General features: G+C 32.6%; 1 protein-coding gene across 3 annotated transcripts in view; it reads right to left on the bottom strand.

Moving 5' to 3' along the window:
• Nucleotides 1–25,692, bottom strand: part of ACC (acetyl-CoA carboxylase) — a 50,755-nt gene that overhangs the window by 10,301 nt on the left and 14,762 nt on the right. The window contains exons 1-38 of one of the 3 annotated variants that reach the window (XM_085205122.1): nt 24,833–25,233; nt 18,021–18,138; nt 17,432–17,539; nt 16,917–17,057; nt 16,273–16,453; nt 15,851–15,958; nt 15,230–15,324; nt 14,505–14,598; nt 14,286–14,401; nt 13,949–14,122; nt 13,389–13,551; nt 12,914–13,076; nt 12,361–12,505; nt 11,892–12,001; nt 11,140–11,306; nt 10,568–10,779; nt 10,049–10,154; nt 9,606–9,743; nt 9,061–9,167; nt 8,523–8,659; nt 8,358–8,444; nt 8,176–8,258; nt 7,850–7,959; nt 7,425–7,553; nt 6,800–6,982; nt 5,635–5,774; nt 5,320–5,530; nt 5,057–5,149; nt 4,524–4,681; nt 4,078–4,258; nt 3,664–3,779; nt 3,113–3,233; nt 2,869–2,965; nt 2,452–2,558; nt 1,628–1,729; nt 1,014–1,116; nt 561–661; nt 109–279 (exon numbers count right to left, since the gene is read on the bottom strand). In XM_085205122.1, the coding sequence (XP_085061248.1) occupies nt 109–279; nt 561–661; nt 1,014–1,116; nt 1,628–1,729; nt 2,452–2,558; nt 2,869–2,965; nt 3,113–3,233; nt 3,664–3,779; nt 4,078–4,258; nt 4,524–4,681; nt 5,057–5,149; nt 5,320–5,530; nt 5,635–5,774; nt 6,800–6,982; nt 7,425–7,553; nt 7,850–7,959; nt 8,176–8,258; nt 8,358–8,444; nt 8,523–8,659; nt 9,061–9,167; nt 9,606–9,743; nt 10,049–10,154; nt 10,568–10,779; nt 11,140–11,306; nt 11,892–12,001; nt 12,361–12,505; nt 12,914–13,076; nt 13,389–13,551; nt 13,949–14,122; nt 14,286–14,401; nt 14,505–14,598; nt 15,230–15,324; nt 15,851–15,958; nt 16,273–16,453; nt 16,917–17,057; nt 17,432–17,539; nt 18,021–18,138; nt 24,833–25,044 (5,088 nt within the window). In that variant the 5' untranslated portion in view covers nt 25,045–25,233. Of the gene's footprint in view, nt 1–108; nt 280–560; nt 662–1,013; nt 1,117–1,627; nt 1,730–2,451; nt 2,559–2,868; nt 2,966–3,112; nt 3,234–3,663; nt 3,780–4,077; nt 4,259–4,523; nt 4,682–5,056; nt 5,150–5,319; nt 5,531–5,634; nt 5,775–6,799; nt 6,983–7,424; nt 7,554–7,849; nt 7,960–8,175; nt 8,259–8,357; nt 8,445–8,522; nt 8,660–9,060; nt 9,168–9,605; nt 9,744–10,048; nt 10,155–10,567; nt 10,780–11,139; nt 11,307–11,891; nt 12,002–12,360; nt 12,506–12,913; nt 13,077–13,388; nt 13,552–13,948; nt 14,123–14,285; nt 14,402–14,504; nt 14,599–15,229; nt 15,325–15,850; nt 15,959–16,272; nt 16,454–16,916; nt 17,058–17,431; nt 17,540–18,020; nt 18,139–20,243; nt 20,416–24,832; nt 25,234–25,692 lie in introns of those variants that run through there. The other 2 variants (XM_085205123.1, XM_085205121.1) reach the window with 2 other exon arrangements.

Genomic DNA, 25,692 nt, shown 5'->3' with positions numbered 1-25,692 from the left:
AAATTGGTTTCGTCAGCGAATAAATATTAATGAACAAAGCAATAAATTCGTAAAAAGCAAAAAGAAGTGAAAGAACATGTCACTAAAAATATTCCAAAATATACCTACCCTAGGTATCTTCAATTCTCTAGCATATTCCGAAGCCCTAAAATATACCCAATCCTCTTGTGGTCCAAATGACCCCATATAATGGGTTAAATCGTTGGCTATGAGAATAATATCTCTGCCTTCCGGACACTCCGGCGTAAACAGAGTTAAACGCCACGCAACCATTCCTACCTGAAATTTGAAAGAATTACGTTTGATTATTTTATTTATAGACATAATTAATAGACTAAACATAGTTATCTATGTATTTATTTAAAATAAATAATTAGTCTTTTAAAATTTGTGTTTTTTTAGGGTGAGGTTTAAATCTCTAACTCAATAAAATCAAAATAAAAAAAAAAACAAACACATAATTTAGATGTCACTTCTATACAGTCCATAAGTTACTTGTCCGTTTTTTTTCCTTAACCTTACTCTTTACAGTATATAATTACAAAAAAACTTATACATACAGTATTCTGCCCAGGTAACCTAGTCACTTCAACCACTCTCCTCTCTCCGTCCATTTCTACTACTAACTCCACTGACGTCATCACATTATCTGGTGGTGGACCTAAAAAGTAATATATATAAATATAAAGTGTTGCATTACTAGATTCCCTCTGGCTATACTCGCGCGTCTGGTTAGGAAATGAATTTCCTCGAGTGGAGATCGAACCCATATCATATATATCCGGTATAAATATTTCAATATTTATTCAAATTTATAGTTCCATTTCTTCGCTCAGGTGTCGAGGCAAAGCACGGCGTTGAATTCCGCCACTTAAGCTTGCAGCTTGCAAGCCTCCAGAACTCGGCGGAAAGTAGGGAACGTGTGTCTTAACACTAGGTTCCCTCTGCCTACCTTGCTGTGATACAGCGTGAAGCTGATTTTTTATTCTATACTATAATCAATAGTAATTTACCATCAACAGAGCCTTCGTCTATACAGTCCCTCCATCGTTTCTCCACAACTTGTCTGAACATATCCGGTATATCGTAGACGTAAGTTGTCCCTTGGGAGGTTGCCTTTGAATAAAAAACCAAATATATATTAAGTATACAAGTTGCGCTCCTTTTACGGAAGCACCATGTAAGATAAAATATTTCAAGCCCATATCTCTCCTCATCAATTTAGACATAGAATTATTATTTTTATTTCACGATTTTTATTCATACTGTATATTACGTGTGACGCAATTACCAATAACGTAAATATTTACTACTACAAAAATATTACAAAACGTTACCGATCTGCCACTTTTCATTCTCAAAAAACATAGCAGAACGAGCAAGGGATATCTCTCGTTCTACGTCACGCAATTAGCTATTTACTATAATAAATTTAAACAATGTTCAACTCTACCGCATGGCTCATTCGAAAAACAAGAAAAACAACTTTACCGCCATTATTCATATCTACAACTCGATTCCATGTATAGGGCGTGCGATATTGTCGCTTTCAATCTCAAGACTGTTTATTAGAAAGAAAAATATATAAAATCTTAGAATTCAAACTGATGACCATAATGTTACTTACAAGGAATCTCTTTTGCTGTAAATAATCTTTAGTCACATATGGAGTTGAAATTGGTAGACCGTGCATTGGTCCTTGCTTGGCACCAAACGATTGGAATATTATCTGAAAAAAATATGTAACAATAAAGTAAAAACGGGGAAAAGGAGAAGGAGTGTTTCCGTTCTTTTCCCCCTCCGAGTCCTGGTAGCATTGCGTGTTGAGGGGCGGATTTCAACGCCACCTTTTGCCTCCACACCAAAGCGAAGAAATGGAAATATAAATTAAAATAAACATTTCATTTCCTCGAGTGGGGATTGAACCCACAACCAATTGGTTTAGTTACATTTTGTGCCCCTGCACCACAACTGGCCTTAAAAATATGTATAAATTAAAAATTAAATCATATTAAAAAAATATTTTACACTCAAATTAAATAATGATTTAAACCAAAAAAAACAGTGTCAAATGGACCATCACTGCCGACGGCATCGGAATCCACACAAACTTTTTTGTTATTAAAATTGGACTTATGGTTTGATAGTCTACTATTTTTTCGTATGCCTATTTCACTTTATTGATCATTATCTCCATGTAAAATGCAAATTGACTAACCATCAAAGCGAATCGACGATTATATATTTTATATAAAAAAAAGAGTGATTACATACTAATATGCACAGTATAGTTTTTAAAAAATTGATTTTCAAGTTTAGTATCAAATAAATACTTATATATTTTATATAAAAATACAGGTACAAATACTACCAATACAAAAAATATATAAAAATTACAATAATTTTATCATTATTTTAAAATATCTCAATAAAAATAAATAAAATACTCACTACACCAGTCCGGGGATCAACAACTTCTTCATAAGTGTAAATATCTAATGAATATCCAGAACCATTTGAGAGACAAAGGCGTACATTTTTTGTTGGAGCTCCGGGACCTAGAAATAAAAATATATACTTTTTTAGAAACATATAAAAACCCAAAGGTAGACTACTGAACGTAGCGGGACGTAGTTTTTTACTTTTAATTAATATTAATATAATAATAATTCACACAAAAAATAAAGAGAGACAAATTACATAAAAACGGTATATTTTTGGGTTCACAAATCGCTCATCCTATATATTTCCAGCTAGAAAAGCTGATATATACCAAAGTGGAGAAAAGTAAAATGAATTAATTAGGCACCAATCCTGCAACTATTGTGTGTAGAATTCTCAACTACTATATAAATGATATAATCTTACCAATTCTCAGTGTAAATCTAATCTCGGCTTGTAAAACTCTTAATTTCCATAGTCGAGGACCGTATCTCATCACCATGCTTAGCACTGATTCTTCGATCTGAAACACAAAACAAATATTGTATGTAATTTATTAAATATACCAAATATACAAATGGAAGTAATACTAATTGTGCAAAACGTGTCTTTGATACCCTCTACTTACCCTGCTATATGCAGGATAATTAAAATAAAAAATAAACAATACCTTAGCAGTGTCCATAATAACTGTGGGTCCAAAGTTCAAGAAGATATGGTTACAATCAGTCCTTTTGGCTAATTGGTGTGAAAACGCCACTTCTAATTCATCCATTGCTTCTAATAACACCCTGTATAATAAAAAATATAATATATTAGTAGCCTATTATAAAGAAAATGTCTTAGTTCTAGGTGCCCAGGTTAAATCTACCTACCCCACTAAGAGCGGGATATAGCGTGAAACGTGGCGTGAGTGGCCTCACAGTGGCCGTGGCGCAGGAGCACAAAGTGTTCTGCAAAATTGACTGGTTGTGGGTTCGATCCCCACTCGAGGAAATTAAATATTTATATAAATTCAATATTTTCCTTTCTTCACTCTGGTGTCGAGGCAAAGTGCAGCGATGAGTTACGTCACTCAACACGCAATGTCTCCAGAATTCAGCGGAAAGTGGGGAACGGAGTGTTTTAACTTGAGGTTTCGTCTGACTACCTTATTGTGTGAGGGATACAACGTGAAGCTGATTTAATTTAATTAATTCTAAAGTGGGATAAATTGAATACCTTTCGCCCTCATTTTGTAAATATTCAAAGGATGCTTCTTTAGTTATAAGATCTTGGTGCCTGATTATGGAACGTATGAAGAATCTGTAATCTGTTACTTCTTGTCCTTTCTTTACCTGTTAATTAAAACAAAATTTGGTTAATTTTAAAAATAATCAATCACCTTCAATTAGTGGGCTAAATTTAAGTTTTTGTAATTTTCTTCTTAATATTTCTACAGGCCATAAAGCCAAAAAGGGTACAGTGACTGATTATAAACATGTTGATTGGTGGCTTTGATGGTTGTGAGTTCATTTGAAGCAATGAACGATTTTCATTAACCCACTCTACAGATTTCGTCAATGCAATTCCTAGAATTGAGGTAGAAACTGATAACCCGATGATAAAGCGTAAAAAGAACGGAAACCCGCTAACCTTAGCCTTTCCGAGGTATAAGTGCATTTTCTGATTACTCGTTGGTAAAGCCTCTAAGTCGTAACTTCTCATCCTATATAATTCCAATTGGAAAGCTGATGCAGGCTCAAGATGGCGGTAGATCGTGTCTTCCGTGAAAGAATTGCGGGCGCGGTACGTGAAGAACTTGGGGAATTGACGTCTGTTGGTGACAAAAAAAAAAGTTGATATAATATGAAAATTGTTTTGTAAACATAAAAGAAAATACAAGTAAAAGAATAAATTCTTAATTCAACTCCAGCCGTTGTCCCCTTTTATTCTCTATTTTTCCCACGCTCCAATTCTCTCTCGTTGTCACTAAAGTAAAGTACCCTCTCTGATCACATTATCTGTAGACCTTATTTGAATGTGAAGCCCTTCCCACAGCAGGTTTCGTCGTTGTAAACGCAACGGTAAGTAATACTCACTTAATAAGCAGCATAAAAGTGATCCGCCTAATCCGTTTCTGATGCAACTCTCTAGAGTGGACTCTACAAAAATGTCCGAAACGTCGAGAGACGGCACCGTCGTCGAGCTCGCCGTTGTCCCTAATGCCTATCATTAATATGTGGATAGGTTCTAATGGCTGAAAAATTATATTAAATTAGTAGTATTCTTTGAAAATATTTGAGAAACGCAAAAAAATACGTAGTACAATTTGTAACCGTAAACTTTTTACAAAATATATATATTTTTTTCTATTTTAGCTTAATTACGAGGTAGGGAAAAAGAATTATGTTTAAATTAAATAGAAAACTTAATATAATCAGTCGATCGAAAAGTAATTATCACATAGTGCAATTGAAATTTTTTATAATAATTTGAAACTATTAAAATTCCAATAGCATATAAATATCCAAGAACTAATAATTTAAATTGAGGTTTATAATATAACAAATACAAAAAATATATTTATTCAATTGAAATGATATTCATATAATGTATGTACTTATAAACTTACCACTTCCTCTTCTATTGTGGGCTTCAAATCCATCCCGACGTTAATGCTGGTGCTGTCACGGTTCTCGCTGCCATCTTGAAGTGCTTGTAAATCCTGAAATACAGCAGACGATTAAATTGCAATTAGCACTATATTTAAGTCAATTTTTTAATTCAGTTGACCACATAATATCAATCATTAAATCAATATAAATCATACAATCAACCAATTGATTTATAATGAATCGGTCAATCAACTGATTGATTCATAATAAATCCACTCACCTCCCGTCTAACAGTGGCGGAACTAGCAAAATCATGGACCAGGTCCAACAGCTCGTCAGCATATTCCACAAATTGCTCGAAGGAGTTGAACGAGGCGAGCGCGCCGGTCCTATGGTGACACTTCCTCATGGCGGCTGTGGACAGTTCGGCTGGGACACCTTCTTGGTCCTGGGCTGATGCCAGTTCGATTTCCGATTGGCTAATTGGTATCCTAGATTTAAAAAAGAATATTTTTGAGTATCTTAACTCTTGGTTTTCTCCGCCTACCCGGCTACATACGGGATACAGCGTGAAACCAAAAAAAAACATAAATACCTGTTAGGATGACCGGTGGGCAAAACAAATTGGAAATGAACCACCCCCAGTTCACCAGACAAAGCCAAGTGCTGGAGACAAGTGATGTCATAGGACGTGTAAGCACGACGCACATACACTTCTAACGCAGCGTTGCATACCTGTGAAATTATATAAAAAAAATATATAAATAAATTTCACACAAACAAATATATTAATATATAATATTTTTATAAATATTTAAATATAAATCATTATTTATTTTTTATAATTAAATATTATATTACAATTTAATGGACCATCCACCAACTCCAAGAACCAAAGGTTGCCTGGAAGAGATCACTTTAAGCGATAATTTTTGTATAAAAATTGTGTAAATTTTATGTGCAATAAAATATATTGTATTGTATTTTTCATGGTTTTAATAAATAAAATTACGGCGTTAAATTCCGCCACTCAACATGCAATTATTCGAAAATTGGGCGGAAAATGTAGGACGGACTGTCTTAATACTAGATTCCCTCAGCTTACTTTGCTATGCGAAAAGAATTAAGCTACATTTCTAGTATACAGGGTGGAATTGTCAGCACCACTTTAAATGAAACCACAGTTTTAACTACTCTATAAAAGTCTAATATAATTCGAAAAAAAAATAATTCCCAAAAATGAAAAAGTTATTTTTTCAAACAAAATAAATAATAAAATTATCGTTTTAAAATAAAACGCCATTTGTAAAGTATAACATAGGCACGCACACACTTACCTGTCAAATCGGAAACGTCGCACACGTATGTGTGCGTCACACGAAATACAGGTATGGATAAAAATCGTGAAATGAAAAAAAAATCCTACGTCCAAACTGTTGAGGTACCTTGATTAATTTCTTAGGTGTGAGTTTGAAATATATTACCCTATATGCAGTTTCAATAAAAGAAGCGCTGCCTCTTCCACCCTGTATATATAACTGTATGTATTTTAAAATATACATAAATATAGATTGAGTCCAATGTGGCGCAGTGGCACAGCGTCTAACTGTTGGATTCCACATGAATTATTTCCATTCCCTCACTCGCGTAAGGCGTAGCGCGTTCCGCCACTCACAACTGAATTTCAAACTTCTCAATTTTCAACACTAGGTTCAACACTCTACCTATGAATGACGAATATATTTACAAGCGTAACTAACCGCTGAATTAGTATGATAGAAGAAATCGTGCAATATATCAAATATCGACGTCTCGGACATGATCAGCTTCTCCAAATTCTCGGGATGGAAGTCATGTCCGTACATGTCCACGGCCGACAGGAATATCGACTCCATTTGGTTATGACGTAGCTCGTAGGCGGGTTGGTGCGCTGCTATGAGAACCTAAAAAAAAGAACACTTCTATATTTCATTGTTTTTAAGTATTAAAGTAAGGATATGGGTAGTCGTGGTAACAAGACAAGTTGCGGCCTTGAATTCCGCTACTCAACAGGCAATGTCTATTCCCGCCGAGATTTTGCGGTGTTGCTTGGAGAATGAAGTGTCTTAACACTAGGTCCCTCTCCCTCTGCGAAACCTGTTAAATGCGGGATATAGTAAAAAGCTAAATAAAAATAATATAATGTATAATATATCCTCATTGTTAAGCGTTAAGTAGATGATAAAACGCTGCACCATTCTAACCGGAAAATAAAATAATATACAGCTCTCACTAAAATGTCCCCTATATATAATGAAAAATAATAAAATTCTCATTATAATCCTTTCTATAGCAAAATAACATAAATACTATAAAAAAAGAAAAATAAAAAAACCATAATATTACCTGTCTAGCTCTTAAAGCGACACGACCATGCTCCGCTCTATGTAGAGTGGTTAACTCATTAAGAATAGCCGCTAGTTCGTCGGTGAGTCCGGGTTCATTTGACCACAGGTGGTCTATTAGCATTGTTACCTGTATAAAGAAAACAATAAAATTATTTTTAAGATTAAAATATATAATTAACGCATATTTAAAATAAGAATAATAATTTTAAATGGTGTAAAACCGTTCGTTTAAAACGTTTGGAACAAGTTATGGCATATTGCCATGCCATTTGCAGCGTCTGACTGTACATACGATGGTTGTGGGTTTGATTTCAAAATGGGAAAATAGCTATATTAATTTTCATTCTGTATATTTGATTATTTTCACTCCCACTTTCTAACAACACAAAATTAAATAATAAACCAACTTAAATAATAATGTACCAATAAATTCTTCTTAGGGACTTGATTGTGCGAGAATATAATGTTAGCGACTGCTTGCATGTCGTCCTTGTAGCGGTCACGGAGCGCCATTACGCATTTGTCGTAGGAACCTTGGACAGAAAATATTATCTATTATTCAGCTTCACAGTATGCCCTCTACATTCAGGCAGGCCCTCTGCCTGGCATTGCGACGCAGTATCTTAACACCAGGTTCATAAAGTTCCTGCCTACCGTGCAATGTGCGGGATACAGCGTGTTTTAAATATAAATATGGAAGATTAATATGATTTTTATAAATATGAAAATAATAATAATGATATAATTACCTAATTGGAAGTTACTTTCAACTTGATAATATTGCTTGAGTAAATCATGAACAGCAGCTTTCATCCTACCTCGAATCCCATTTCTGTAAAAAAACGGTAATAAAATTATTGTAAAAGAGAGAGGTTGAAGGTTCGTTGCTCACTCGAAGTATTTCTAACTTTTTTTCCAATCGAGTAATTACCTGTATCTCTGGACTAAAACGACTAGGGCTTGAGTACTCATGAAGAACACATCTCTGTCTGCTCTCTTTGACAGGGATGCTGCGTGACTGTAAAATAGGAAGAAAGATTATAAAATAAATAATATAACGTCATTAATATACGATAGTGATGCGACAAACACTTACTGATCTATTACACTGGCGATCTGTTGACTGGGGAACTGCGCGAGCACGCTCGTGATGTTCCTCTCGTATAGCGCCATCAATTTGCGCACTTTCTTTTCTACGGAGATAGGGATGCGACCCGATGTTGATGATAGGACCTAATGAAGATAAAAAATAAATTAATATAAAACAACTATATTTTTACTATTGTTTTATACAATGGCAAAACAATAATAAAAAAAGTTTAATCTCTGTGTACAAAATATCACAGATATTGATAAAATTCAAATGTTTTTAAAAATTTAACATTAATGGACAAATTTTCCTCCTCTTATCATTCATTCGTTATTAATAAACAAGAGAAAGTGAAGAATGTAATCTATCTATAATGTAAATATAACATATATTACTAAATTAGGCATTAAAAAAATTCAAGACATTTGGAAGTGGAAAATTGTGAGTGTTATTCCTTTCCACCATGTTCCTTTTGCCTACCCTACCTATATGCAGGATACAGCATGAAACTACTAGTGTTCAAAATAAACACAAAAACATTTACCTCCTGCAATTCCAGTAGTGGTAATGAAGGATCACGCAGGCTAGTCATAAACTTCTCAACAACCTCACGTAGACGTGGTGTATTGTATGGGTCCGGAAGGCAATACCCTACATAACAAACATAAAATTATTAAAAATAAGTATTATTCTACTATACTAAAGTTTGAAATGACAGATGGATAATTGTTCTATTTTAGTAATGTAGCTTATACATCTGAGTAACACATAGTACACAACACAATTTATATAAATAATTTAAATAATTTTGCTATAATATAACAATTAATTTAAGCGGGCAAAGCCAGGTTTAAGATTCTAACGAAGATTTTAAGAAAATATATAAAGCTGTTAGAAAAATAAAAAGATATTTTGAAGACGTGGCGTGTACAGTGGCGGAACTCAACACCGCGTTTTGTCTTATCATTACAGATAGTAAATGAAAATAAATCCTTTCATAAGTGGTCCCGACCACAACGCCACCATGGTCTTAACCAATATTTTTAAAATTAAAAATGAATGAAATATTTTTTGTATTTAAATACCTACCAGCAAGAGTATTTTCTAATATGGCTCTATATTTATTATGAGCATGGTTCAATTTCTCTGACAATTGAGGGTTGTCCTCCATCGGGAATTGTCCTTTGTAGGGTTGTGCTGTTGTCACTAGTGATGGGTCGTCGAGTTCTGAAGAGAAAAAAAGTTTTTTATTATTTGGAAATTAATTTTTCTTTAAACTTCTGACATTATAGGTTTTGGTTTTGGGTAATTTCTAGTTATAACGATATTATATTTTATATAGTAGAGTACAATACGGTCGACGAGTCGTGATTATCCTGACGTTAATTTAACTGTACTTTTTTACATCAATCACTCTAATCTTTTATATTAATCAGGTGAGATTCTTTAAAATACATTACTCCTGTTTTCGTAGACAGAACGGCGACAATTTCTAGACCGTACTATTCTGTTTTTTAATAAGAAGAACTTACCTAAAGTCCCCATAAGCGTCCCCATATCGAGTACGGCCCCGGGCCGGAGGCACCACGTCACTTTACCCGACTCGGGAGCAGAGAGTGTCATCACCATTTTCATTACCTTATTAAAAAAATGTTAGTTTGTTTACACTCAAATAATCGAATTTTCGTGATAGAAGAGCTTTGTATATTATAATGATTGAACATATAAGAAATAAAGTGAAAATGTAATAAGTTCCATACTGTTTATCTTTAGTACACTACGTCAAAAAGAGTAGTAGTAGTATGATAAAAGTTATAAAACCCTTCCCCTTAGTGTAATATGTAAAAGAAAAGAAATTTCTCTAATAAATGTTTTATCACTACTAACTCACTCCTCTAACAGTTTTAACACCAAATACTAATTGTTTACGTTAACAAAACTCAAGCGTTAATAATAAATACAATTAAAAATTTCAAACACATCAAAGTTCTCAAATTGAAATGGTCTTTTTCGTCCACTCGCGGTCCACTCCCGGTCTTTTCTATACTCACCTCAATTTCAGCGTAAGGCTGTCCCTTATCAACATGTCCACCATCTTCTACCAATGTATTTATTAATTTTCCTGCCGATGGCGCCCTTAGTTTTGAAGGATCTTTCTCCTTTTCGAATACAACCGTTTGATTTCCTATCACTATACGGTATTTGTCGACTTCATCTTTTAGGTATGTTGTGAATGAAGCTCCATCAACTGATAGTAATGTACCTGGTTGAGGATAATAATTATAGATTTAATAATTACCTATTAGGATAAAAACAAATGACATCTCAATGTAATCCTAAACTCAAGTTCCATATTGTAATATTTTTATAATGTATAATTGCAATTGTTTTAAAATAAGTCTATAAGTTGTAAAATATATTATTTGCAAATGGCTCACTTTTTGTTTTCTTTTTTTTTCAAAATTAACAGGGATAATTTAAAACAACCACTGAAAGAGTAATTATAAATAAATATTTAAAACTAGTACACCAATACAATTTGTTAGCAACGATTATATTATATTATATATACAATTATACACATCACTACGTTCTACTAACGGTCTTCTCCCGGTCTACTCACCTCCATCAGTAAGTTTATGTACTTCCAACTCTTTAAAACTACCATTAAGCGCTAGGAAGTAGGAAGTTGGTCCAGATTTGGTAGCTTGCACTTTATATTTATGACCACTGTGTATTAGTTCCACTTCTACGTTGTTTGATAACTGGCTCGAGCCTTGGATTTGACCCCTGAGTTGAAAAAACAAGGTTCTCAAATAAGATAAATATAAAAATATTTAATTATGATTAAATAGCGACCCATCCACAGCTTTGCCCTATTATATTTATTGTTATATTATAGTCAACGTACACGAAATCTCTAATAAAATAGTCTATGTTTTATTCTAATGTGTAAGTTATATTACTGTAAAGTTTCATCTAAATCCGTTCAACAGTTTTTTCATAAAATTAGAACCAACAACCGTCCTTACAAACCTTCACACTCATAATATTAAAAAATAAATCATCTATCCCGCACACAGCAGGATAAGCAGAGGGAAACTCGTATTAAGACAGTCCGTTCCTCACTTTTCGACGAGTGGCGCAACTCAACACCGCGTCTCGACACCAGAGCGAAGAAATGGCAATATAAAGGTTGAATAAATATTTCATCTCCTCGACTGAGAATCGGACCCACAACCAATCGTTTACAGCCACACTTTGTGCCTCTGCGTCACGACTGGAAGCGCTTATTAATTATTATAATAATAATAACAAAACATTAAAATATAAAACCAAGTTTCGTTAATTAAATAAAACACAGAAATAACTAACTTCTCCAATGCACTCTTAAATTCCTGTAAATGGGCGGTGATAATGCTGTCAGCAATAAGAATGGATCCACAGATAACACCAAGCATTATATCTGGCTTTTCTGATTGGACCTGATGAAAGGAAAAAAATGTTATTTAAACAACTAACCAAGGGAAAAAGATTTGTCTTCATATATAAAAATTAATAAAAATTTATTTAAATCTGATAACTAGAACTAATTAAGATTTAAAACCTTACTCTTAACCTTACAATATATTTTGACTTTAACTTTGGCTTTTACTGCGTACTATTAAAATTAATTAAAAATTGTATCATTTTTTATCAATCATTTGGAACATAAAAATAATAGTTATAAGTAAACATAGCTAATATCTAACTACGGTAGCTAAATTACCACAAATTCTACCATTTCCTACCCTGTGATTATTTTCTAATATATCATTTTAAAGTATTTTTTCTAAATACTCACTCGTTCGGCAATAAGAGCATCTAACCAGCTAGTATCGATGTTGTTCTCTTGAAAAGCAGGTGTTTCTAATAATGTTATCAAATATTCAACTGTTGTACGGAAATCACCTCGAATGCTTAACTCCTTGAGAGCTATTACTAAGTTTCTGTAAACAAAAGTTTTATTACATTTTCATATTTACTTTTCATTTATTTAAGTTACAATAAAAAAGTAAATCAATTAATATGTTATTTTGTACTCCATATTGTATCCATTACTAAATATTTAGTTCAATTAAAATAATTACGCAGATGAGGCCTGAACGTCTGCAATTAACTGTAGATTTTAATCCTTCTCTTAGTTTTAATTATTTACTTACCGAATATACAATGCGCAAAACAACAGAAAAAAACCTTACTTCTAATTATTAGTACTTTAATCTATCATTCAATAAATGTGTTATATTTTTAGCTTACTTAGTCTAATCAACTGCACTAAACCCAAATTAAAAATCTCCAAAAACCATCCACCCACACAACCACCTTCTTATACATAATAACCGAACTCTACTCACTCTCTCGCCTGCTCCCTGGTCTCACCCCAAGAGAAGCAATGACCAAATTGGGAATCCGCAAATTCATGAAGTCCGCCCGAAGCGCCCACGCTGAAGTATCCCCACACGTTTTTGGAGGATCTGAAGTTTAACTCTTGGACAGTACCAGATGAAGGTTTGAAACCTGGAATGGTTTATTGTTTTAGTATTATGGGTTCGATTTTATTTTAAGTTAAATTTCTTATTTATTCAAAACTAGTAACTAAATATTTTAATATGTATTACTTAATTTAACAGCTTAATTATCGGGACATTTTAATACAACGCCGCGACTTGCTTTTTTTAAAAGCAAGGAAATGGCGTCATAACTGCCACAATATCCTAATTCAGTGCAATTAGTTTAGTACACACGTCTACTAATCAACTAGTCTTTTACTATTAGTAAACGACTAGTAGACCAGCTACTAGTCGTTTACTTCTGGTTTACTCTACTAACCTTCATCAGGATTCTCCGAAGTAATCCTTGCGGCGATGACGTGCCCCCACGGTGAAGGTCTTTGTTTGGGTTCGTCGAAGTCTATTTGTGTCATACCCCACGGGGATTCCCCGTATAGGAGACGTATATCCTTTATATTGTAAAGGGGAAGTCCCATAGCGATCTATTAGATAAAATATATTTTAATATTTTATTGAAGTTTACTTCAAATAAAATCTTATTTTTTTTAAACATGTCTGATTCAAGCTAAATCTAAGATTCACAGTGAAGTGAATCTTGGATTTAAAGTGAAATATTCTCATTTTAATTAGCTTATAGAAGTACAGCAACTGACATTAAAGTTAGGGTATTAAAACAATTAAAGAATGCTGCATGAGGCGTTAGTATAAAATTGTTAAAAATCCTCATAAAAATTACTTTCAGTACACTAAAATGAATATAAAAAAATACAACTAAACCAATAAAAAATAAGTTGACAAAAAAGAAAGATCACAATATACTAAAAAGACCAAACGGTCTACTAAGTAGACCATACAAAAGAAATCTTCAAAATCACTCGCCTGCAACTGAGCCGCTGGTAGATTGACGTCAGCAACCATTTCCGTGCAAGGATGTTCAACTTGGAGTCTCGGGTTCAATTCCAGAAAGTAGTATGCACCGGTTAGAGGCTCATACAGATACTCTACCGTACCTGCGCTCACGTAGCCCACCATTTTAGCTAAACGTACGGCGGCCTGGAATTTAAAAGCGAAAATTAGATTTTTTATCTTTATTTTTTTATAAGAAATTAATAATAATAACAATATATTATATCTATTTATTAACTTTTAGACAGTGCAATACATTTTCATATACAGCCAAAACATTAAAATAAAAATAAAAAAACACTATAAATACCTTTTCCATTTCAATAAAAACATCAGGTTTAGCGATGGCGGCAGGAGCTTCTTCAATAATTTTTTGATGACGACGTTGTATGGAACAATCACGACCGAATAGAGATATTGCATTACCTGAAAATTATTTGTTATTATTATTGTGTCCACGCTTTTTGCCACGCGGTTTTGACAGTAATATATATCTAAAAAGCAAAACAAAATAAAATTAAAAATTTACCATATTGATCAGCTAACAATTGTACTTCCAAATGTCGGGCAGACTTGGCTAGCTTCATCACAAATATTGGTGAACCTGGGACTTCTGCTTGTACCTATAATTATAAAATAATATAAATAACGGCAAAAAACGATACATTTTTAAGCAATAATGACAATTAGAGAAAAAAATATATAAACTTCAAATTTAGTAGTATGGTTATAAAATGTGTTTTCTGTAACTAAATAAAATTCGATTGAGTTCAAAACATCATAAAATGTGCAAAGTAGAGGATTCAGTAATAACTAGATTATCTGAAAATAATACAAGTAACAACACAGACGCACAGCTTTTGACTGTAAACGTAACCGATCCGATTTTCACTCAGGAAATAAACATTTTCATTTCCTCACTATGTCAAGGCTAGTCGTGGCACAGGGGCACAAAGTGTGACAGTCGAGGAGATGAAATATTTATTTAAATGTATATTTCCATTTGTTTATTATGGTTTCCAGGCAAATCGCGGCGATGATTTCCGCCACTCAGCACGCAATGCTTCCAGAATTCGCCGGAAAGTGGGGAATAGGGTATCTTAACAGTAGGTTCCCTCTGCCTACCCTGGTGTGTACGGGATGCAGCGTAAAACTGATTTATTTTTTTAATTTAATTTTAACTCAGTCAATACGGCAAAGCGAACTAAACTAAAATTTACTATGAAGAAGTAGAAAATAGTAAAAAAAACAAACCTGTCTAAACATGTTATTGAAGTCATCAGCATTCTCCACTTTCCTGATACCTTTACCACCGCCACCTTCCGAAGCCTTTATCATTACTGGAAATCCTATAACACGAAACAAATATTATATTTTATAATATTTGAGTGTTATTTGAGATAGGTGACCGTTTGATCCTCATTGTGATAATGTCAATTCACGTTTTTCTTATATACAGCAGGTTACGCTGTGGAACTAAACACCGTGCTCTACCAGAGCAAAGAAACGAAAATCTCCACTAGGGAAAAGATTATATTTAAAATTACTGTTTTAGAAACATAAAAATTTTAATGTAGCTGAATTTGTACTCGCGCCTCTTGGAAACCGTCCAAGCGCTCTGATCACTAAGCAATATGTTCTCATCAAGCTATGTCCAAATTCTTAGACACCTGTTACAACTTTAAAAAAAAAGTTTTCTAAAAAAGTATTTAGCTTTCCTAAGTGTAAAGCAACGTTTCAAAAAAGTTTTAAAATGATTAGGAGAATCAAACTTAAAATAATCATCGTTTTTATAGTCAAACATTATACCACTTGTCTTAATAACTATTCTATCCCGCCATATCACGCAATATGCGTAAGAAAAACCATCCTCACCAATCTTATGTGCGGCTTGCAACCCTTGTTCGGGACTAGACACGCACCCTCTTGCGAACAATTCTGATGATATCTTTATTTTCTTAGTGTTGTACTGCGCTTTTAATTCTGTAAATTTATTAAGGTTATTATTATTATAAACTTTTATTAATATAGAACCACGTTTAAGGCCATCGTGGCGTAGGGACATAAACTTGCGATTGTAAACGTGATGGTTGTTTGTTTGATCTCCACTAGGGAGGATAAAATTTTCAATATTTTCATTTCCCCATTCTAGTAACGCCATTCAACAGACAATGTCTCGGAGAATATGAAATCGAAAAATATAAGACAAAGTGATAGCACTAGGTTACCTCTGACCACCCACTAACTGGTTATGGCGTGAACCTAAACATAAAATTATACAATTTTTTTTATCTTACCACTCCCACTCCAAGGTAAAGTAGGTATTTCAGCGGTCTGGGCGACTATCGAAGACGCTATCTTATCACCCAAAGCCCACATAGCTTTCTCTGGAGGTCCTATAAACACTACATTAGCTCTGTGAAGTAATTCAGGTAGTTTTGGGTTCTCAGATGCGTGGCCCCATCCTGCCCAGACGGCCTGAAAAAAAGACAATTTATTCTACATAATATATAGTAAATAAGAGTAGGCAGAATCTAATGTTAAGACACTCTATTCTCATATTTCCACCAGAATTCAAGACTGTCGCCTTATATTAGGAGAGCTTGGAACTGAAAATAAAATATAAATACAAAAAAACATTCCCCTGAGCGAGGATCGAACCCATAATCATCTTACAGCCAGACTCTGCCACAATTACTTTGACCAAAACGAAATAATATACGTTATATACGGAAGTAATATACTGTGTTAAAACACTCCATATCCCATGCACCACCATTAAATTTTCGAGACACTGCGCTTTGTCATGTTATGAGAACAAGGAAACGAAAATAATTAATTACCACGATCAGGATCGAACCCAAGACCGTCGCATTTGCAGTCAAACTCCACCACTGTGCCATAATGGACTTCACAAAAACTAAATAAGTAATAATCAAACCTGCACTTGAGTCCTAATAGCGATGTCCACAATCAATTCGACGTTAGCATAGTTATTGTTATTTGATCCTCCTGGCACTGGGACGTAGTGGTCAGCCATCTTTATATATTCCGCGTTCGCTTTTAAGTCTTCTGGTGTTACCTATAGTAATTATTATGTATTGTCAATACTGGATTATCTATCCCTAGTCCCAATTAATATTATAAATGTGAAAGTTTGGGAGGATGGATGTTTGTTCCACTTTAACACAAAAATCTAATCAAAAATTTCATTAATATAGCTGTGTTGTAACAAAATTGGTATACAGTACGACCCCACCCGAGATGTTACCAATAGATGGCTGAGCAGATTTGATTTTAGGATTGTTTCTTACTTTTTATTATTTATTTAACAAGTGTACAATGCACAACAGTTCATTCTTACTCCAGGGCAGCCGCGACTCATTGAGCTTACTGTACATTATACATAAATTCCCCGCTTTTTTCTCATAAAAAAAAGAGAAAGAAAACACTCACCATTACAACAAAACGCACGGCCCGTTCGTTTTTGAACATCTCGTACGACCATCTTCTGATTGAACGCATACATTTTACAGCGCCGATACCGTTGTTCGCTATTAGTACCTGAAAGTTTCATAAAAATAAACGTTTGTGCTTTTGTCTGTCTGAGGTGTGTTAGTTCCTTAAAAAAATAACTAATTTTGAGCTGCTTTTTATTCGAAAGGATACAAGATCGTGACTGTCCTGAACAATTATTCAAGAAATATATTCATCAATTTGAGGATTATTAGATTGTTCATCCAATTCGATTATAAGTATCTGCGGTCGGAGTTATCTGTGGCACCTACAATGTGTAATGTATCTTACACAATTTGACCATGAGCCTAAGGTTTTACAATTTTTTTAATTACACCACTTTGTTCCCCACTATATGCCAAATTTTTAAAAGCATTGCTTGAATTTGCATTTGCATTGTGTTGAATGTCGGAAGTCAATGTTGCGCTTTTGCCTTGGTACCAGAGCGAAGAAATTATTGAATTGATTCGCCTGAGTGGGAGTCGAACCCACAATAATAACAACATTCATAAAATATCTAAGTCAATACCTTATTAATAGCTTTAGTGCCTTGAAATCTGCGCACGAACTCCTCAGGCGTGGCTATAGTGAAGTCCTTTTCTTGGAAACGCTGACTGTGTATCACTGTGCCTTGTGACATAGAAGGCCTGGAATTAAACAAAAGGAAAATTAGTATAGAAAATACGACAAAATTGATTATTAGTTTAATAAAATTAGCAAAAACGCGAAAGCGGAGTAGTTTAACACTAGTTTTTCTTTGTTTGTAGCAGAACACAACGCTGCACATTGCTACACCTGAGCTAGGTAATTAAAATAATTTGAATATTAAGATTTGATAACCACATGGGTTCCCCCATGTGGTTATCAAATCCACAACCACCGTTATTACAGTACACCATCACTACTACACAATGATCTCATATATATAATATATACAACATATTATATGTATTTGTATTTTATCTGTTTAAATAGAAACTTAACACTATTCTACTAAAAGCAGAAGCACTTATTTAAAAACTTAAAGTCAATATTAGGTTTACAATAATATCTACATATTACAATATACATAGAAATAACACTGCAATATATTGCTAACATTTAATAAGTAGGTAAATTATTGAAATGACGTTTACCTCCTTGTGTATAAATCAATAACATTTACATCATGCACTATAACACAAAATATATATGATGCAAGAGTTGACTTGAGATCTTTGAAGAATCAAATAATGGAGAACACTGGATTGTCTCGGCCTACACTGCTTAATGAGGGATGAAGCAAGGCATAAGTAAGAACACACAACAGATTGTCGATTCCATTCCGACTCAGGCAACTCTTCCGACACTTCCGGAAAATGGAAAACATAAAGATAATTAAAATATTAATAGGAATTCCCGGAATAATCATATATTATTTAAACTATAGTCAAAGTGTATTGCTACCACAAAAGAAATAAAAAATCATAATTAATAAAATAATAAGCAATTCAAAAAAATCTTAATGATTATTTCTTAACCATGAGCAGTCTGTAAATAAGATATGCAATCACCAATATATATTTCTCTGATCTTATATTATGTTTAATTTCTTATTTAATAACATCATTTTGCAGTTCAACTATAAGAAAGGTCATGTTGTAAACATTTCAAGAAATATAAACAAATTATTGAAATACAAATATTATGATCCCAATCATCATGATGATCAACCATGGTCAAAATAAAGGAACAAAGAAGAAACTAATCAGCATTCTATTTATTTATAATGCAGGTGTATGTGATTTATTTGCAGGATAAGAAACTCGGAGCCATGGCTTGGTCCTCCAACACAAGTGTAGGTTCAAATGCATTTGGCAGGAATAACTTTAAGGTTAATCTGTATGTTAACTAAAGAGGTGTAGGAGATACAATACCAGTCTCGCTATAGTTAACTAAAAGATATCTAGAAAGATATCACAAGTTGAATAATTTTGAATTTGCTATCAGTAAAGAGCAGTGAAGTGTTAATGCACATTTAAAGGTGTCTCTTAAACCTAGACTTGGCTCCCAGGCACTGCTCCAAGCTCTTTACTTTGCAACACTATGAACTTGGCCTGCATAGTGAAACTATAGAATGGGAAGAAGCTTTTCTCAATCAACGAGTATTAAATAATAAAAATTAGAAGGAAATCTTTAAAATATTTAATTTAGTTTAATTTAAGTTTATTTTTTATTAAGAACATGTTACCTAAGTTCTTTTTATAAACATCAAAATTAAATAAACAAATTATATTTTGTAGGTACTTCTAAAAGGCAGTTTTCACAAATATAGTAAATCAAATACTAAATAGGTATATTTGTGTTTGAAATAATCTATAGTTTCTTATATTTTATCTTTACAAAATCTATAGGTGATTTTCTTTATTTGTTTTATATATTTTTTTCATTCATTTTACAATATCAAACGAGTTATATTTAATAATAAAAATAAAAACTTATGCAATAAAAAATATATTATATACATAAAGTGAACTCTCTAATAATACCAATAATTCTAACTAGATATTTAATAAGAAAGCAGAATAAAATGCAAATAGAAAACGAAAAGTGAAATCTGCATACAATTTGGCAACTTAACTATTCTAAGTACAGCCTACTATGTTATACAAAATAAGACACCAATTTATAAATTGTATATTTCTTGGATACGAATATAATACATTAATTAGAGGTAAATTATAAAATAAATTGCATTTAACTAACCACTAACCTGTAAGGACTCTCAGAGTATAATCCATTCATTGACGGATACATTTTGCAATCAAAAATATTGTATCCAATTTTTTTTTATAAGTAAGATACAATATTAACAGATATTCTTTTATAAAAACAAGAAATAATCAACATTGCTTCGGCAAAATCTCAATACGGTTTGTTTTCGTACCTTATTGCCCTGTGACGTTTGATTCGCCAATGAACTTCAAATGTTTGATCATACGATATATCTATCTCTTTTTCTCTCGTATAGTATGAGAAGAGGAAGGAGAACCAGAAATTAATTTGCACAGATAATAAATTAATATTGTAATTTAATAAATCGTTTTTATATATAACTATTTAAGTAGTAATGTGAAGATAATATCGATAAAATAATAAAATCTTTTTTTTAATAAGATTCACTTTATATAGAAATATTAACTTTGTCTTTTCATACATTAAAAATAGTAATAATATATAATAGATAACTAGTAACCATGTATAAATTATAAAAAACTATATTAAAAATAGTTTTATTATTTATTTTTTCAGCTTCACGCTGTATTCCGCATGTCGCATGGTAGGCGAGGGGAGTCCAGTGTTAAGACTGTGCTCCACAGACACTTTCTGACGAATTCTGGAGGCATTGAGTCGCGTTTTGCCTCAACACCAGAACAAAGAAATGAAAAAATACAAAATCATTTCGTCGAATTAGAATCGAACTCACAACCTGTCGCGTTTACAGTCACACATTTGTGCATTCGCCTCGACTAGCCTCAATTATTCTTTACATGTTATATTATTCTAATGATGTATTTTTTAATTCGCTTGAAACCGCAGCGTATAATTATGAAAAATAAATATACACTTTACATATTGCTCTCGTGTTTACAATCCTGGTTAGACCTGTTAAGTTGAAACACAAATTGTTATCATTACGTTATACGAGATATGAATTTACGTTTATTAAAATTTGTGACACAGTATACTTTAAGAGTAAGTTTTAATATAAATATATAATACCTAATGAAAATCAAGTGGTTGACACTTTCGTCTGGTTAAAACGTTTTAGTAAATTTAAGTCACACACAATTATAAGTTGGTAATTATTTGTTTCTATGAAATATCTCACTTTTCGAATCGCGAATATGTATATGTATATTATGTTCAACGAAATGTATTGTAAGTTCTCACTTTGTATCAATTTCATAGCTGTAGGTCCATCAAAATACAGATTTTATGATGGATTTATTACGCGGCAAATTTCATTATGACTTTATTACGCGGCGAGTTTCATATAAAATACAGCAGAAACGACTTAGAAGTTAATTTTTTTCTGTGCTCTTGAATAGTTGGAGCTAAATACCTCAATGCGATCGAGATAAATAATCCTGTTAGACGGATAGACGGGGTTTCGTTTTTTTTCTGTTTGAGGTACGGAACCCTAAAAGACTATAATATTTTATAATGAAATTTTAGAAGGAAATATAATATTAAAATAGTGCAGTGATATAAAATGACGTTGAAAATAATTAATTAATTAACACTTAATTGTATTATAACATGAGATGATTAGTATTGACGCCATCGTGACGCAGTAGGAACGTAATTTACTGTACGCTGGGCTAAGCGATAACTGTGAGTACGATTTCCACTTGTTTTGTTAGATAAGCAAGTACAACGGATGGCGCAAAAAAATACAATTAAAATTAAATGGAATTTATAGGTATTGATAATAATCCAGAAATGTAAGCAATACAGTTACTTTCTTATGAAAACTTTGCCTATGTGTATATCCGACTATTCCACATTCCACATACAATGTATGATCGATTATTTGTACGATCGGTTTGATCGATCGATATATGTGATCTTGGATATTTTGAAAGGACATTTTTCTACAATGTACTTTTGATAATTTCTTTACAGTCTACGTCTAGTACTACTTCCTTAAGATTCCGATAAAGTAATATATGTAGTATATTATGTATTTGTTTGCAAACCTTATTTGGACATAGAAATAACAGAGATTGTTGCCTACATACAATTTTTTTTATAAAAGACTATTCCTTTAGGTACTACAATATTTTATATATGTATTAAATAAAATACTATTAATGTACTGTCTGGGATTATTTTTTTATAATTTTAAAGAAAAACACAAACGAGTCGAGATCAGTTGTGTAAAATGCGTATATACGAGTACATACGCACTACTTCCAACTAATTCCATCCATTAAAATTAGTTGATTTCTGTAATAAATTGACTAGAAAATCTTAAAAAGTATGTATTTTTCATAAAAAAACAAAACTTAAATACTTTTATTCATGTGTACATAATGGTGTAGACATCTGTTACCATAATTATACTATACTAGCGACCCTCTTGCGGCTTCGCCCGCTTTTACTACTGGATTACTCGTATAATGTATGTTTGCAAAGCACTTAAGATAATGTGAAAATTAATTAAACCCTAATGCAACCCGCATTTTCGTAGTTTCAATAAAGATTTTCTAATTGTTTTACACAGCAAGGATTTTTTAGTAGGTACCGTAATTTTAAATCTGTGCTACTAATCTTTTCAAGTACTTATTAAAATATATTTAAATGACTATTTTTAGATAGTTAAATGACTATTTTTAAACGGAAGAAATTATATACAAAAACTTACCAACTAATAACTACTACAAAAAATATGAAACCAAATATATCGCGCTGAAATAATACATTCAACTTCAATTATCCAATACGTGCAAACGCATCTAAATCTTCGTTGCTATAGAGGCAGGCGTGTTTTTTTTTTTTCGAGCTTGTGGTTAATGCTGAAGAGGGTATTCTGTCCCTGGTGAAAAGCAAGCACTACGTGGCTGCCTGTGAGGTGCCTGTGTGTGAAAATTAAATAGAATGCATCGACCGGGAATCGCACCCGGAACGCCCGCGTGGCAGGCGAGCTTTCTACCACTGAACCATCGATGCGTGTAAGGCAGGCGGGCGCGGCGGACGCATGGCGAGTGGCGAGCCGTTTCGCAGCAAGGATTTTTTGATATGTTACAATATCTTCTAAAGTACTTATTAAAATGAAAAACAGTAAACGACAGTTTTGATCTACATTAAATGGCCAACGTAACTAATATACTTATTTATATGCTGAGAGTAATGGATAAGTGAAACTTGACTCGATATAGCTGATGTGTGAACGGCGTGATGTGTTAACAATTAAATGCGTTTTTCTCTAAAACTATTCCCAATTTCGAAATAGTGTGAAAAGCTAATTTTATCTTCGTTTAACGTAGAAAATTAATAAAGTATTTTAAAGGATAAGGATTAATACCATTATGGAAAAATATGACTCACAATAAAAAATATATTGAAATTATTATTTTTATTTATTATTGTTATTATTAAAAGATACGAATATGCCGTCGCGGACTTTTTTGTAGATCTTATTAAGAGGAACAATACTCCAGTACATTTTTTTCATGTAGTACTTACCATTAAAGCAGCGCATGCGCGTAAGTGTCTCAACGGGTAGGACTTTATACACATTTATCGTATTTATGTTAATTTACATAAGAATGTACAAATAATAAACTATATATAAACCTTCTACGAAAAATACTCGACCTAATGGTAAAACCGCATCAAAATCCGTTGGGTGGTTTAGAAGAAGAAGAGTTAGAAACAACAGACAGACACGAAAAGCGACTTTGTTTTATAAGATATAGGACTATTCTTTTACATTAGTTGTATCTACTTCTGCTTCTGTTTACGTACGGATAGTAAATAGAATTTATTGTATAAATTTTTAGTATAAGAATACGATGATTCATGGATTTGGATATTTATATATTTCAGTATTTCCGTTTCCTCCTTCATTGACGTGTTATATTTTACAATTGTTTATCTTTTATCAAATCATATATTATGTATATCACAAACAAGAATAAGCTTGCGATATACATATATAGCATACTCAACTTACTGCGCTAATAAATTGTCCGATCAAAAACATTTATGTGAAATGAGAGCCAAGTTAAATGTTAAGTAACACGTCGTTCTCGACTTCATCGACTAAAGAATGGGAGATCTATATCCAAGCCTACATCCGAGCCCCGTGTTCACTCGGGATAAAATTCAAGGTCTAAATCTCACGAGAGAGAGTTTTTTTTCTCACCTCAAAATAAAAAAAATGTACAAAAGTCTAATAAATATTCATACTTAGTGTATCTATAATAGTTTAAATATTTGAATACGGTTTATAAACTTTTTTTGTACATTAACATTTAATTCAAAATTATATTTTAAAACAGTTAATAATGTTTTTAAAAGTTTTCATAATAATTTAGTTATAAAAATTTTATCTCATCCATAATATCTTATCTTATCTATTATTTTTTTATATAATTTTTATTATTTAATTTTTAATTTTATTATCTTATACATATTATATACTTATACAATTATAAGCAAGGAACCATATAAATCGAATCCGCAATTTACATGTTGACAATGATTTTGTATACTGCGCCACAAATGTATTCAATATTCTCTCTCTCTCTCTTTCTATCTCTAAAAAAATTCTAATCTTTCAATAAAACTTACTGTAAAGTTCCTGCTGGCGGTCTAAGCAACCTTCCATCTTGTTCCTGTACATCTTCATCCTGATCTTCATTATCTGGATCAGCATCTAATTTCATTTGGAACTTTTGAATTAACTCCGAAGGCAAAACATCTGTAGCCTCATCCTCCCAGTTGCCTTCATCTACAGATGTATCTCCCAAAACAAAGCGTTTTGATGTCCGTCGCTTCAACATCGCGAATAAATCCCTTATGTAGTTCGAAATTGTGACCAAAGGTATTTCCAGCACGGTGTTTACAACTCATATAACGTCCCTCACATAACGTACATCACTAAACCTTCACTTTTCACTATTATATAACGTTAATAATAATCTAGCGTTGTTATAAAAGCACCCGATATCGATAAAGTATGATTTAATTTCTTGTTTTTATTTACTACTAAAAATTATGTACTCATATGAGACCTATGCGTGTGTATGATGCAGATGCTTAAGAAATAATAAACAGTAAGATACGCGGCAGATTTGAACACATAGAATTACACAATATTCGTTACTGTTTTTCTATAAGTGTTTGTAATGATTATATAATCGATAGAAATAATGTTTTATGTATGTTCGAATTAAGCACAAAAAGTCTGACATATTGAGAAAAACAACCCACGTAAATTTGCTTGAAAAAAAACTTAATAATTTTCAATATTTAGGTAGTTACCAGATAAATAATTTGCAGGTATTATTTATTTATTTGTTCATATAGCTGATGTCTTCTCACTTACAAAACTGCATTTTGTAATAACATGTCTCTATCTAAAATCGTAAGTTCAGGGGAAGCCTTCTACCACTCGGCTGAAGCTTTCTAAGATACATTTTTTTATAGCA

The sequence above is a fragment of the Heliconius melpomene genome, chromosome 20 (genome assembly GCF_056956725.1).
Source record: "Heliconius melpomene rosina isolate 202511_hmr_F chromosome 20, ASM5695672v1, whole genome shotgun sequence".
NCBI classification, from domain to species: domain Eukaryota; kingdom Metazoa; phylum Arthropoda; class Insecta; order Lepidoptera; family Nymphalidae; genus Heliconius; species Heliconius melpomene.
Note: the sequence above shows the minus strand (reverse complement) of the source record. Positions and strands in the feature narration are given on the sequence as shown.